The sequence below is a fragment of the Aptenodytes forsteri genome, unplaced genomic scaffold, assembly GCF_000699145.1.
Source record: "Aptenodytes forsteri isolate BGI_AS27 unplaced genomic scaffold, ASM69914v1 Scaffold118, whole genome shotgun sequence".
NCBI classification, from domain to species: Eukaryota; Metazoa; Chordata; class Aves; order Sphenisciformes; family Spheniscidae; genus Aptenodytes; species Aptenodytes forsteri.
The window spans coordinates 1,936,257-1,950,269 of record NW_008795859.1 but is presented as its reverse complement, the minus strand read 5'-3'; the positions used below and the strand labels follow the sequence as shown (position 1 = coordinate 1,950,269).

At 41.8% G+C, this 14,013-nt stretch overlaps 1 protein-coding gene across 1 annotated transcript in view; it reads right to left on the bottom strand.

Annotated features, from left to right (window-relative positions):
* Nucleotides 1-14,013, bottom strand: part of KDM2B (lysine demethylase 2B) — a 125,056-nt gene that overhangs the window by 93,614 nt on the left and 17,429 nt on the right. Inside the window, exon 6 of the mRNA XM_019473272.1 lies at nt 350-528. Coding sequence (XP_019328817.1) covers nt 350-528 — 179 coding nt within the window. The remainder of the gene's footprint in view (nt 1-349; nt 529-14,013) is intronic.

Sequence of the window (14,013 nt, the reverse complement as noted above, 5' to 3'; positions counted from 1 at the left end):
CGTGGGGGGAGGAGGTAGAGAATTTGGGAGTGAAGTTGAGCCTGGGAAGAGGGGAGGGGTGGGGGGAAAGTGTTTTTAAGATTTGGTTTTATTTCTCATTATCCTACTCTGATTTGGTTGGTAATAAATTAAACTAATTTCCCCAAGTCAAGTCTGTTTTGCCCGTGACGGTACTTGGTGGGCGATCTCCCTGTCCTTATCTCAACCCACGAGCCTTTCATTGTATTTTCTCTCCCCTGTTCTGCTGAGGAGCAGAGTGATAGAGCGGCTTTGGTGGGCACCTGGCACCCAACCAGGGTCAACCTGCCACAAAGCTGAAAATAAACACCATCACCACAGCATCCCTTACCACATTGGGGCGCTTGACAATGTTCTCCAGCTTCGTGTGACTGAACTCCAGGCTGATGACATTGTAGAGCTTTTCACGCTGGGCCTCTGGTGTTTCATAGTATCTCACAAATTGAGACATGCTCATTTCAACGCCCTTCTGCGTGTTCCCATCCATCACATCCACTATCCGTCGGCTTCCTGCAAACACGCAGAGACACTCTCAAAACATTTACCTTTGCTTTATTTATATATGTATATACATAGAAAAATATATATATTATTATATATATGTATAAATTCTCAACAACTGCAGGGAAACTGTTATTACAGGATGAGAGACCAGCATCAGTCCCTCTACAGGTCCTGAGCAGCTCCAACAGTGAGCAGGGAACTATCTTGGAAATGGACTTTGTGCCCAGTATGACACTGAACAAGTCATTTGGCGTCTCTCTGCTTCATAGAGATGGAGAGTTTCCTCCTTTACATGAATTGACATGAACAGAAGTACATTAAAAGCTATGAAAAAGCAATATAATATGGTAGCAGGGGGCATGCAAGACAAATAGCTCTCCAAATCATACTCTGCAATTTTCTAAACATCCATATGCGTCTCAAGATGCTTTTACTCATGTACAAAAATTATCCATAAAGACCAAACTGGCTTGCATCACCGGATGCTATAAACTGCTTAACACCTTATACAGATTGCTGAGCATTCTCAATTCCAGTCATCGTCAGTAGAGATGAAAGCACTAAATGCCATAGAAGAGTGAGACCCCACTTTGGATCTCAACAAAAACTACAGGACATACTTTCAGCTTCTCGAGTGGCAGACATACAAGTCTCATTAGCACCAGAACGTTGAACAGCAGTTTTAGTCAAGCCTTCAGCTTTACACAGATTAATCCACAATCTTCTCTTTGGCCAACTGGAAGGTTTCACCTCTCCCAGCAATTTCATCATCCTAATTAGCAGTTCATTTGTGTGTGAGCGAATGGGAGCCCATGAGAGACATGCCTCATTTCCAGGACAGAAGGATTCCAGCAAACAAACTCGCAACGCTTCCAAAAAATCACTTCAAAACCATTTTCACTGCCGAAGAAATAACTCGAAATAAATTGCATTAAAACAAAATGGAGGGCCGATATATGCCATCAGAGGGAATTATTAATAATTACAGCACCTGGCCTATTGTGTGCTTGGGAGCAGTATTTCAGCAAGAATGATAGTTTGGATTGCATCACTCCAGTAAAAACATCCTTAGCCACTGATAGCAATGACAGTGACAGATGTGATAATCATTCTGGAAAGGAACTCAAGACCATAAAGCTTTGTAATCAAAACGAAAAATTTATACAGTGTAAATCTGGAATAGCCCCACTGGCCTGTCAGTCAAACTCTTCACTACAAGGCCGGTGAACAGGATTTCATCCTTAGTCTGAGCTCAGGACTGTACGTAGTGTTGCCACCTTGAGGCAGGATGGGGAGAAAGTTTAGTTACATGTGAAAAAGCACGAGTCCTTAAATTTGGTATTTGCATCTTTGAAACAACATACATAAAACCTAGTTTTGGGTTGGGTTTTTTTGTTGTTTTTTTAACTGTTAACTTTATTATCTGGGGGGGAATAGTCTTTTTTCAACTCAATAGGTTAGCAACTGGGGTGAAGTCCTGTTAAACAGCCCCTGAATAAAAGCCAGCCTGATTTCTGGCTTCCAGTGCCTGGGGATTAAAGCAGTGGCTACAGCCCAGAGGGGTTAAGTACACAGATACTGAAAAATTGTATTTGAAGGACTGTGTGCCAAAGTCTAGGATCTGCCATATTATAGTCTAGGTTTATCTCAGCTTTGCTGGAAGCGACCTTGTACAGCCTCTCAATTATCCTTTCTGAAAGAAAAATCAGCAGTTACCTGATGAATTAAAAGTATGAGGCCTAGTTCAATAGCAGGTTTGTTAAATGTACACGATTATCAATTACGGGCAGAAGAGCTAAGATTTGAATTGATAGTCTCTTGACTTCCAAATTAGAGAGTAATTTGAGGGGATGTTTTTCTCTTAAACCACAGTACTATCAAACAAGCCCGTACATAATGATTCCTGGAGTACCGCTCGCAAAATTTGAGACGTATAATTACAGGTTAACAGCCTCGTGCTCGCTGCCCACTTCCTAGCGGTTCTGGCTTACTGCCAACTTCATCTATTCTTTTCTGAAAAGATTCAGTTCTTTCTTCTATTTCCTGCCCCTAGAAGAAGGTTAAAAAATATCATCCCAAAGGGGAGACAGGTAAAGAACAAGGGAAAGAAGCACACTGAGGCTCCAAAAAGCGGTGATGGGCTGAGAGATCTCAGGTCAGGCTGGATTTCTGAACATCTTCAACATGCATTTTACTTGATGTACCATTTCTGTTAACTACTTCCTAGATATCCTCTTGCCACACTCTCACCCTGCCCTCTAAGAAGGGATCCCACTCAATTAAGCCCAATGCAGCGCACCAAGTCCGAGAAGGATCTCAGCGACCCTGGAAGCCTCTTGCCCTCGTACGGACCATATGCCTCCCTTCAGCCCAGCACATGGATTAACATATACCTGGATCCCTAGCTGGCAAAGCGCATCTCTTACTGCTGACATGGGAAGCTTCAGTGCACCATGCATCACCTCATCCTTGACTTCCCAGGATTTTTTTCCAATATAACTCTTGACCGGAGAACGCCTGGACAGTGCAGGATTAAGAGGCGTTGTTTCCTCTCCTGCAGCAGATGTGACTCAGAGGCAAAGTGGTGATGCTAGGGTTCACTGGAGGGCATTTTACAGCCTAAAGAAGAAATGTCTTCCTCCTCTACTGCTGCTTACTCATCAAGCACAAGTGAATCCCCAAAGGATCACAAAAACAGTAACTAAGAAACAAGCTAGCACCATCTTTGACAAGAGGAACAGACAAAAGCAAGAAGGAGAGGGAAGAATCAGTTGCAGAGATGTAAGCTGGAAAATCAAATCAATTGGGAAGCGCTACTTTAGAACTACGCTTCATTTGAAAGCTTAAAAAAAAAAAATCAAGTTACTCCAGCCCACATATTAGTAAAATCCGCAGTAAAATTAAGGGAGGGTAATAGCATATATAATATCTGTTCCCTTCATTTAGAGGCCTAGTGACCGAGATGCTGTAAAGGTTTTAACAGATTAAATCCTACAACATTGCTGTATGCTGCAATATCATTATTTTTTTTACATAGAAACGAACACCTGGAGGAAAAATGAGTTGTGCAGAGTCCCTGCCTCCCACTGCCCACCCTGTACAAGTTGGTTTGGTACAGAGATTTGCTCCTCGCTGTTCTGGGCTTCTCGGCAAAAATATTTTGAGAGCAACAGGGAGGCAAATCTTGTCCTCTAGTCAGAAAGAGAACTGCACTCCATGAATGCAAGTTACACAGGCACCTTGCCTGCATCAGCAAACGCTTTCACAAATCATAGCTTCACCAAGTCCACCCCAGAGACAGACTTCAGGAGTGACGTGCTCCAGCTCTGAAGTCATTCAGCAAAGCTCTCATCGATCTCCCCTGCAGCATTTGCGCCCACACTTTGCTTCGTGTATAGAACATTGTAATGATCTGCCAAAGAGGGAACAGTGAATGGGAAATTCTGGGACTATAATAATCTCCAACAGTTGCCGCTTCCCATTTCTCAAAAGGTGAAGCACTGCTTTCCCCTGCCTTGACCTGAAACAGCTTCAGACTTGCATTATCCAGGCTACCAGACACCAGTCTTCAAAATAGTCCATCCTTTCCCCTGACGCGGATTTAGCATTGATATTAGGAGCAGTGGAAGCGAGAGGTGGTCCATAAGCAAACATGAACCACACAGTAGAATACAAGAAATGCACAGAAAGTGTGAATCAGGTGTGAAAATTACACCAGTGTTTTCTAGGCTGCTGTCTCTTCCCCACGGCACCACTGGCAGGAGAAGGTACAACTCTCCCACCGCACAGGAAAGACGAAATGTCCTTTCTGTAAGAATGATTATCAAGCCTGTCCATTAGGAGGATAAAGCTACCTTGGGGAACTATTTTAACCCTTTGTGACTGAAGTAAGATCTGTGCCCAAGGTACAGTATGGTGTCTACAACCAGAAGCCAACCTCAAATGCAGAGGGATAAGCCTGCTGGTCCTTTCTAATCTTTATGCTTCTTACTGGGAAAAAAATCCTTGGTTTGTAAAGCAGGATTTTTGGCAGAGCCTTAGGAAATCTGCTAGCTTTACTAGCAGGTTAATTGTACCTAAAGACTGAGGGTTTGACTTGCATCCCGGTTAATCCCGCTGGAGCTCCCGGAGCTGGAAAGCACGTATTCTTCTGCTACCCAGAGGAGACTATTCTGATATTCCATACTAACTGGGAGGGACAAGAATCAAAGCAGAAAGTCCTTGCTCAAGTGGAGCTGTTCACGACATTCCCTGCATTTCAGACCCAGGGTAAGAACAACTTAAGTTAAGAGCGACACATTCCCTGCATTTCAGACCCAGGGTAAGAACAACTTAAGTTAAGAGCGACACGTACCAATACCATCGCTCCCAGATCCACCAGAGGGCACAGAAGAACAAAGGGAAACAAGAGTCCAGCTCGGACACTTGCACACATCTCTCCCACATGTCTCCCAGTTGGTTTTCTCACGCAGGATTTTCCCCAGCACAGCCTGGTCCACCATGAAACAAGTATCCCCAAGCCATCCAGCTCCCCCCTTGCAGTGCTCTCTGCCTTTCCTCTTTACATCCCCTTGCCCAGGTGTCTGCCCCCCCAGCTCCCCAGCACATGCCAAGCTGGCTGCAGAGCGGGAGCCTTTTCAGTGGGGTTAAATTATTTCCTTCTTATGGAGATGTAAAGCTAGAAGTACCTGACATGTACCTTCCCCCTCCTTCCCCTCTTCGGTGTCTGCAGCTTTATCATTTGGTATAAAACTGCCAAATTGCAATAACCCATGTTATTAGTTTCTTTCATGCCACAAAAGGTAAGGTATTTAGAGCATGTCCACAGGAAGAGCTTAAGCCAGCAAAAAGTCTTAAGCCTTAATGCTACAGGACTAGACTAAAGAAAGAGGCTCAGGGCAAATAATGTGTTTTAGTGGCATTATATAGAATCAATTAGTATCCTTACCTCTACCCAAAACATAAACTCTAATTTTCAGTGATTCTTTGAAACTTCAGTCAGTGAAAACCACATGGAAAAAAAATTTCCATATACAAAGAAAAATTTTACTTTTAATTTTTATACAGTATTTAAATGCATTAAACTATAGTACAAGCATAATCCAGGTAGCTGAAAAGACAGAGCTAGCACACAAAGAACAATTACAGAAAGGAAAATAATACAAGTTCTAAGGAAAGTGGGAAGGGATATAACTTTGTTGAAAATCTTATGTTGTATTTATCTATCAAATCTATTTTAAGACCATTGATCGTTTCCTAAAATGTCTCAACATAAAACATATTTAACAGTAACAGATAAAATATAGGAAAAATGTTATAAAAACTAAGTAATTTCATGTTAATAGCATTTTATAGTATCATTGTATTCTACACTATCAAGAGCATATTTGCATACTAAGAATCCTACAGAAATTAAATTATTTCGTTAAGTGACATGTTAATCTGGCAATAGCAGAGTTCTTTATTTTCCAAAAGACGAGTACAAAGGAGCATTGATTGGATCAGTGCAATCTATTCTCCTTTTATTTTTAGGAAAGCTGCCTCTGACGCAGGACCACACCCCAACAAGGAAAGGACAATTTAGGTTTTTATGGCCCTATTTACATCGTAAATTCCAAGCTATACTTTCTTGTGATATGCTCCACCAGTAATATTAATGGTGGGAAGAAGAGCGTAGCTGTGCCCTGTGCATCTGGCAACATGTGCCAAAGCCCAGCCTGCAACTCAGCATCCAGCTTGGAGGGATGGAGCACACCTCTCCATCAAAGAGAGGTTTTGGGAGATGGCTGAGATGATTCAAAAGCTCCCTGCTCCTCAAAGGTCTCACCTCTCCTGTCCTGGCTGTGCATCCCTGACCTTCTCTCACTTTGACCCTGGCACTCCTCCGACTTTGGGGCAAGCAAATGGAGATTACTAAGATATCAAGAAAATATTTTCCTTTTTCTGATTTTCTAGTTTTCTGCTGATAGCGTGAACTGGATCAGCTCACTAAGGGGTTAGACATGCACCAAAGCTGGACCGGGAGAAGGACTTCAGGATCAAAAGCCAGCACGGCACAAGCAGGGGTGAAACAGCCAGAACTGGGAGGGAAAGGCTGCCTCTTCCCTTAGATCGTCTTTTCCGCCTCCTGAAATCTCATCATCAGCGCATAATGAGAAACGTTATAGCTTTAATTCCCCGATACTTGGCAATTAGGAAATGGAAGAAAACCTTCAACTACCATTCATGTTACCAATTAACATGTGAATTATATCAGCAATCCTGCAGCTCTCCTTTGGTCTAGATTGGTATTTAAAGGTGTCCCGTCAAAGGGTTGGCAATACCACCACACATCTAGTATCCACGCATTAATGAGGACATCTCAAGATATATATAGCTGTGATTATATTAGACTTCCACAACATGCTGATATTAATATATATTTTTAGGTAAAGGCATAGCTACGCTTGAAAGGTCATTTTGGACTAAGTTAAATTATGACACTAAAGCATAAAAACTACCATGAAATATTCAGGATTTGGGGTGCTATTCCTCCAGAATAAGACAGCTCTCTTCTAGTTTGGATGAGCTAAAGCAGAGGATGCTTATTGCAGAAGAACAGTGTGACTACGGGGAGTTATTCTAAAATAGCTATTCTGGTTAATTTTCCCATGTGGACAACTCATTTTTAAATCCACTTGGAGACAGAGGCTTTGAGACAACCATGACCACATCAACACAGCAGTTCAATTTCACTTCCATGTTTTGACATCATGGAAATACATTCTTTTGAGAGTTTTAAATTTTTATAACATTCATTCAAAGCGGATTTACTGTTGTTTATATCAGGACATGAACATAACTGTTTTTAGCAAAACTGTCCCAGTTTAACTAATATTTTTTTAAAGAGTTTGACTGTGTTAGGCAAAGGACAAACTTAAAGAGAGCTCAAACAGGAAGCTCAGCTCTAAAAATAGAAATGGTTCTACTTCCAAAATGGCAAGTCAGCGGACATGCTAAACATAGGCAAGCGAGTGTTGTAATATTTCATTTTTATTTCTAAGAGCCAAAAAAAGGCATAAAGAGGGAGCATCAAATACCTTCTTTTTATTTATTTTATTGCACAGAAGACCCTAATCATGGATCAAGGCTCACTCATCAGGCACTCTTCTGATGCACAGCTCCCCAATGGAAACTCATGACAGAGGTAGAAGGCTACATTCATCATGTTTTAGCCCAGCATCAGTTAGTCCTGAGAGCTAAACCAGCATTAAAAAAATAATAATTTTAAAATATATATATATATATTCCTCCCTCTCTCTGCAAGGGAGGAAGACAGTGAGAGTTTTCTGCCAGTTCAACTTTCTGAACCACCTCACTGCAAGAAAGAGCAAAGCCAGTGCCAGCACACAGGAAGGGGATAGGAGAGCAATGCCAGAAGTGGGGAGAGAAGGAAGAGAATGAGCAGGACACCAATTTAGACTTGCTTAATTGGTATGGCAAAAACCCAAGTTGTTAGATGCAGTGGGTAGCACAAAGAATAGAGACACTATACCAGGGCACATAATAGGCAGCAATAGCGAAAGCTAGATGCCAGTTTAGATGACAAAAAGATGGTCTGGCACCAGAGCACGGTACTGGAATTAGAGGGACAAGTTTCTATTTCCAGTCTATCAGGAACACTGGGTAGGTTTTAACCTCCCTCTGCCCCAGGTCCTGGTTTCATGATACAAACTGTTCACCAGTACTCAAGAAACTGATGAGGCTTAAATAATTTTTTTAAGCGGGGTCAGCTCCCTGCCTGCGTCACAGCACACTTCCACAAACATCAGGGTAAGGGATGTGCATCGAGCACCAGCACCGGCGGCTGCTGTGGGAAATCATACAGTGACACCAAACCATAGCCCCAACGTCCCCTTCTGATATTACAGACTAGAGCTTTTCTTAAACAATAAGCTATTTAAGAGGCACAAAGCCAGTGCATGTTGAATGAAGCAATGTCCTCTGAAAGTCTGCAATAAGCCACTTTAATATAGAGAGATTTCCACTTTATACGTGCACTGCTCCACCTTAATATCAGTGGATGCCAAAGTCCCAAAGGGTTGCTTCAGAGCTGCTACAAACCGCTTCAGTTTTCAACAAATTAGGTAGAGTCCTCAGACTGTAGAAAAATCACTAATGTAACCTTCACTTGAAAAAAATCCATTCAGAAACTCTGAAGTCTAGTTTCTAATTTTAATTCTGCCCAGGAGAGGACACAGTGCTGCTCCACAACTTTGTAATTCTTCCTAGAGCTGAGCAAACAGGGAGCAAAGAGAGGAACAGCTCAGAAATCACATTACATTGTCTGATCAACATACACGACTGCTGGTGTCCCACAAAGAACTAATAGATCCCATGATAAACAAAATCCCACCTGTCAAGTCCTACTGGTCCTGCTTACAGCAAAGTATGTTGATCTCTCTATCATTATTGTTTCATGGTTGGTAAGAGTATCCTAATAGCACTTGCTCAAGTCTGGAAGGATTTATCTGTACTTCCTCACAAGCTACTATGAGATTAGGGAAGTAAAATGAGTTCTGTACAGTACAGTAGCCTCATCAAAGAAAGAGGGATACAAAGAAAACAGGAGAGGTCGCTCAAGGGAAAAGAAAGGGAAAAAAAAGACAAAAGGATGAGCCAATAAGTCTTCAGTGCTGTAGTTGGAAAAGAGAAAACTGCTAGACAGAATTGGAATGAATCCCTTCAATAAAACAGCACTTTTTTTTTTTTTTATTGTCCAGATGTTTCCTCTTTGTAGTTCTCACATTTAGAAAGAAATGCAACAGCTAGAAGTCTGGCCAGCTCACACCAACAGTCATTATAAACCCCTTTGTTGATAGACCATTGGTTTGACTCCATCCTAGCTTAGAGGCACTTGGAAATTATCATTTTCAGTGGTAACATTTATTTGCTGATTTTAGTTGAGGTCTGACTTAGCAGATTTCCCAATTACTGAGAAGCTTCAGAGCATGAAGCATGTTGGCAGTCCCAACAGCATGACTGTGAGGACACTTGGAACTTGATTTTAAAAACAAAATGTTTTTAAAAAATAGTGGGAGATTTTGAAACAAGTTTTGGCCACAACACAGTATGATGGAGGAACTGTTTGTTTTTATAAAGACTGTATCTCAAACACATGTTGCCGTAATACTGCAAATAGCCTTATAACATTTGAGACAAATCACTGGCCTTGACATACACTGCTTTCTGATTTTCCATTTTTCCCCTTGAAAAAGTTTGTAGCCAGGTACATAACTTAGCTCCCTTAAAGCACAGGTTTTGGTTTTGGATCCTCAGATCAGTGGGAATAGCAGTGACATGCAATTATTTTACAGTCACTTGTGAGGAACATCCAAGCTCAGCCTCATCCTGCAAGGAGCCATCCTTATCTCCTGTCTTCAAAGTGCTCTCGGATCCCCCTGCTCCTCTCAGCTATTGGAAAGATGTACTGTCTCTTGTGGATCCCTTGATGAATTTAGGGTGTGACTTGCAGGATCCAGAGACTGAGGTACCCTCAGTCTGAATCCTCACAGGCTGAAGAACATGTTCACAAGTTGTTTTTTATAAAACTACACAGACATTGGCCTTCCAAACCATGAGAACAATGAAGATGCTTTCATTAACTCAGTTTTGGTTAATACTCCAACAGTCCCACTGACATGAAAAGGAAAAAAGCAGAACCCAGAGAGCAAGCCAGGCACAGATCACACCGTGGGGCACAAAAAAACCCATGAGCAACAAGAGAAGAAATCTTACAATGAATGGAAATATGTCATACAAGTACCTCCCCTCCCATAAGATCAGTCTTGACCACTGTCCCCTAGAAGAGCCTGGTCCACTGCGTTTTGAAAAATGCATTATTTGGACACTAGGAACAGAGCAAAGACCTCACTGCTTCCTCCTTATCCCTCCACACAAGACTTCTCGAGATACAGCAGCTAATGACTCCTGACTCAGCTCTTCTGCTCTTCCAAACGTGGCACTCCCATTCACAGGACAAATCCCCACACAGGGGGAGAACCATACATCTTAATCAAGACTTAGATGCAAGTCCGAGGGCAGACTTTTGCACTTCCTTTGAGCAGCCTGTTTAATTTTGGGAAGCACTCCTTTCAACAAAGTTTCTCTAATGAGCCTCCCTCCTAACTCCTCCTGGTCTCCAATTTCACAACTTCCTTGAAACAAATGGAGCGTTGCTCTATAGAAAAAGCAACACTAGGTCCCTATTCAGCAGAAGTGATGGAAAGTTTTCTGAACTGCAGTGTGTGGCTGCTTTGTCCTTCTTTTGTATCTGCACGGCCCATTTTCTTTCACAGGATGGAGAACTGTACATTGATTAAGACAAAATTTCCCCTACTTGCCTGCAGACCACACTACGAGCCTCTCAACTTGCTTTGTAGTTCAATGTGAATTCAACCATGATACAATTTTCAGAGCAGATCAATTTGAGAGGGGGAGCAAACATGCAGGAGGAATGAACCAAAAAATCACTAGGAAGTAGTTACTCAGTTATCTGGTTTGCTTTCAGCTTTTTTTGAGTAGCTAACAAAAAGCTGAACACATTTGCACAGCCAACTCGGGAACTATTGTGCTAACGCACCAGAAGAAATGTATGCTAATGTAAAAGAAATGTTTTACATGGTCTCTGCCCTCCCTCCTGCCTTTACCCACCTGATCTGCAGTCACCACCACCACAGTTTTCTCTTCTTTTACCCACCTGATCTGCAGTCACCACCACAATTTTCTCTTCCGTGGAGACCCCACTTATGATTCTTCATTGAGTACTGAATGAAAGTTATACATATGTATATGTATTAATCTAGAAATGTGTGTACAGTTTTTAATATATATAAATCACATTTTATAAACCCAGAATAATCATTACCTACAACATTTGCATCTCTTTCCATTCCCCTTTCATTATCACCTACTTCCAGAAGTATGGATTAGGGAGGTTCTTGTCTTTCTGTGAAGTACCTGGCATGTTATTCTCATTCTCACAGCAGCATATGTATTTGACAGAACAAAAATGGCTAGGTGAAAGATACAGAGCCTCACATAGCTTATGGCTGTTATGTACACTTGACAGGCAGTAATCCTTTCTGTCCCAACTGAATTTAAATTATTTAAATCAGCCTGCTTACATTAACTAGTAAGGGAACTTGTTCCACCCCATCACAGTCCCCTGCACAAAAGAGGCCATGGCTCGCCACATTCAGTACATCATTTACAGTTTACAGGAAAACTAGAAACTGAAGCTCCCTAAATTCATTTTCCAGCACTGCACTGAACAGACATCTGAGCAGATCATTTCACCTTTCAGCCCCATTTCCACCTGTGAAAAGAAGGCCACACTATTTACTGTGCACCATTACACTGTGGAATTGCAGTTACTCCTACAGTGAGCAAAATGTTGCGATGCCAAACTTCAGAAAACTTGCTTAGGTCTCTCCCCTGTGAAAAAAAACCTTGACAGCCAGTGAAATACTCCTCTGCAGGTCTAATTTCTTCCACTGATGTTAAAGCTCAGTTGCTCATGTCAGTGCGGTATGATGAAGTCCTTAACATCTTATTCACTTAGTGAATAAACCATGAGCAGATGTATGACAGCACACAGCATCTCCTCCAGAACCAATACTTGTCAGCAGCACAAGAGAAGGCTGACCTGCACTTGCAGGGCCAAACCCCCTTATTTATAGGGCTTTTGCCTTGCAAACATCTGGGATTTAATGATGTAATTTATTCTATTATCTTTCTCCACTGACACCATGATTATAAACTCATAGTTGAGGCACAGACCTTCACACGTATTTCTTTAAACACTCAATTTGCAACTGAAATTTTTGGCTCAGCTCCTGTTCTTTTGGTGTTTCTAATGAGAAGGCAAAACCCAGCCATAATCAGGTATCTCTTCAGCTACTCCCAGCAAAGAAAGCAACAGGAGATGTAGAGCCTTGGTTTTCCTTTCACTCTTTGTCTTGGAGATCAAAGCCTGCCGCCAGGTCTTTAAAGATTTGACAGAATCACAGAAATCAAATATTGAAACAATCTATTAGGTCCCATCTTGTGCATCGTCTCCTTGGGACAGATGAAGATTGCTCTCTGCAACAGTTTTGGGAGCTTTGTCATGTTTGCTTTTTACTGACATATCTCAATGCACAAATTTTATCACAATTAAAAGCTTTGCTGCTTTCAACTTTACCTGGATTCTTTATACGAGACAAAAACACCAAAGCCTTTCAACACAGTTTGTGAAGAGAACACAGCAACTAAATGAAGGGAACCAAACATTTGCTATCCATGTAAGCATTATGGCCCAGTCCCATCTACAGCATCAGATTTTAATAGCAAAATACATGACTGATGATACATTCTTCACTGCTCCTACACTTATTTTTTTAATTCTACAAATAAACCCTTAGTGAATTAGTTAAATAAAATCAATTGGTGAGTTTACATCAGTTGTTAGACCACCCCATGAATAGTATAAATCCTGTACTTCCACTGTTCCCACTGATACAATGCCCGGCTGGGCACGGTGAATTCCATACAACAATGCTGCTGATCCTACAGAAGTGACCGCTGTGGTCACAACTTTAACCTCTTCAGCCCAGGGATCACAATAACTGAAAGTCTCTTTTCTTTCTTACAATCCTCAGCATGTTTTGAAATCGCCCCTTTTGCCACTAGCCAGGATTGCAAGCTCGACTTTGGGGGGGTGTAATACATACCCTGGCACACAAAGCTACACCAGCCCGTAGAGAGAGGAGGCAATGCACGTTACAGACCCAGCAGCACCACTGAGGTTTATTTAGTGGTTTATTTAGTTGTGAGTGTAAAGGCTGGGACTCAATGGCAATAGACTGCCAGCCTGTGGCATGCAAACTGAAGAGAGGTCAGTTAAAAATAAAAAATAAAAGTAAATACATCCAGACTAGCCATTACTGTTTAGATATAGACACCATGCTTCTGCAGGGACTCCACACCTACCCAGGGAGTTCCTGGGCATACTGTGACAACCCAGGAAGACAAAGGCAGTGCAGACATCAATTACAAGTCAAAGGGCAAGACACTGCAGATGCCACAGAAAAGCAGATACTCTTTTAAACTCAATCAGTGCTGACCCAAGCAAACCACTAAAAAAAAAAAAAAAGTAATCAAAGCAAGAGAAAAGAGCTTGGATTGATGCATACATTCATGTATGCTTCCTCTTTCTTTCTTTCCCTCCTTCATGTAGTTCATAGCTTCCAAAACTACTCCGTGGTCCCTTCTTCAGATTATATTATTCTTCACGGACATCATACAAAGACAAAAATCAAACAAATGAAAAAATGGAATGCTTTGGCTTTATGACATCAAAGACTAAAGCAAACGATTGCATTCGGTCCTTGAATTCAAGAGTAGCAAAAGCTAGAGATGGTCAATGGCTACCACAGAAGCCCTGGTTTTCAAACAGCTTGCTGAGCAAGG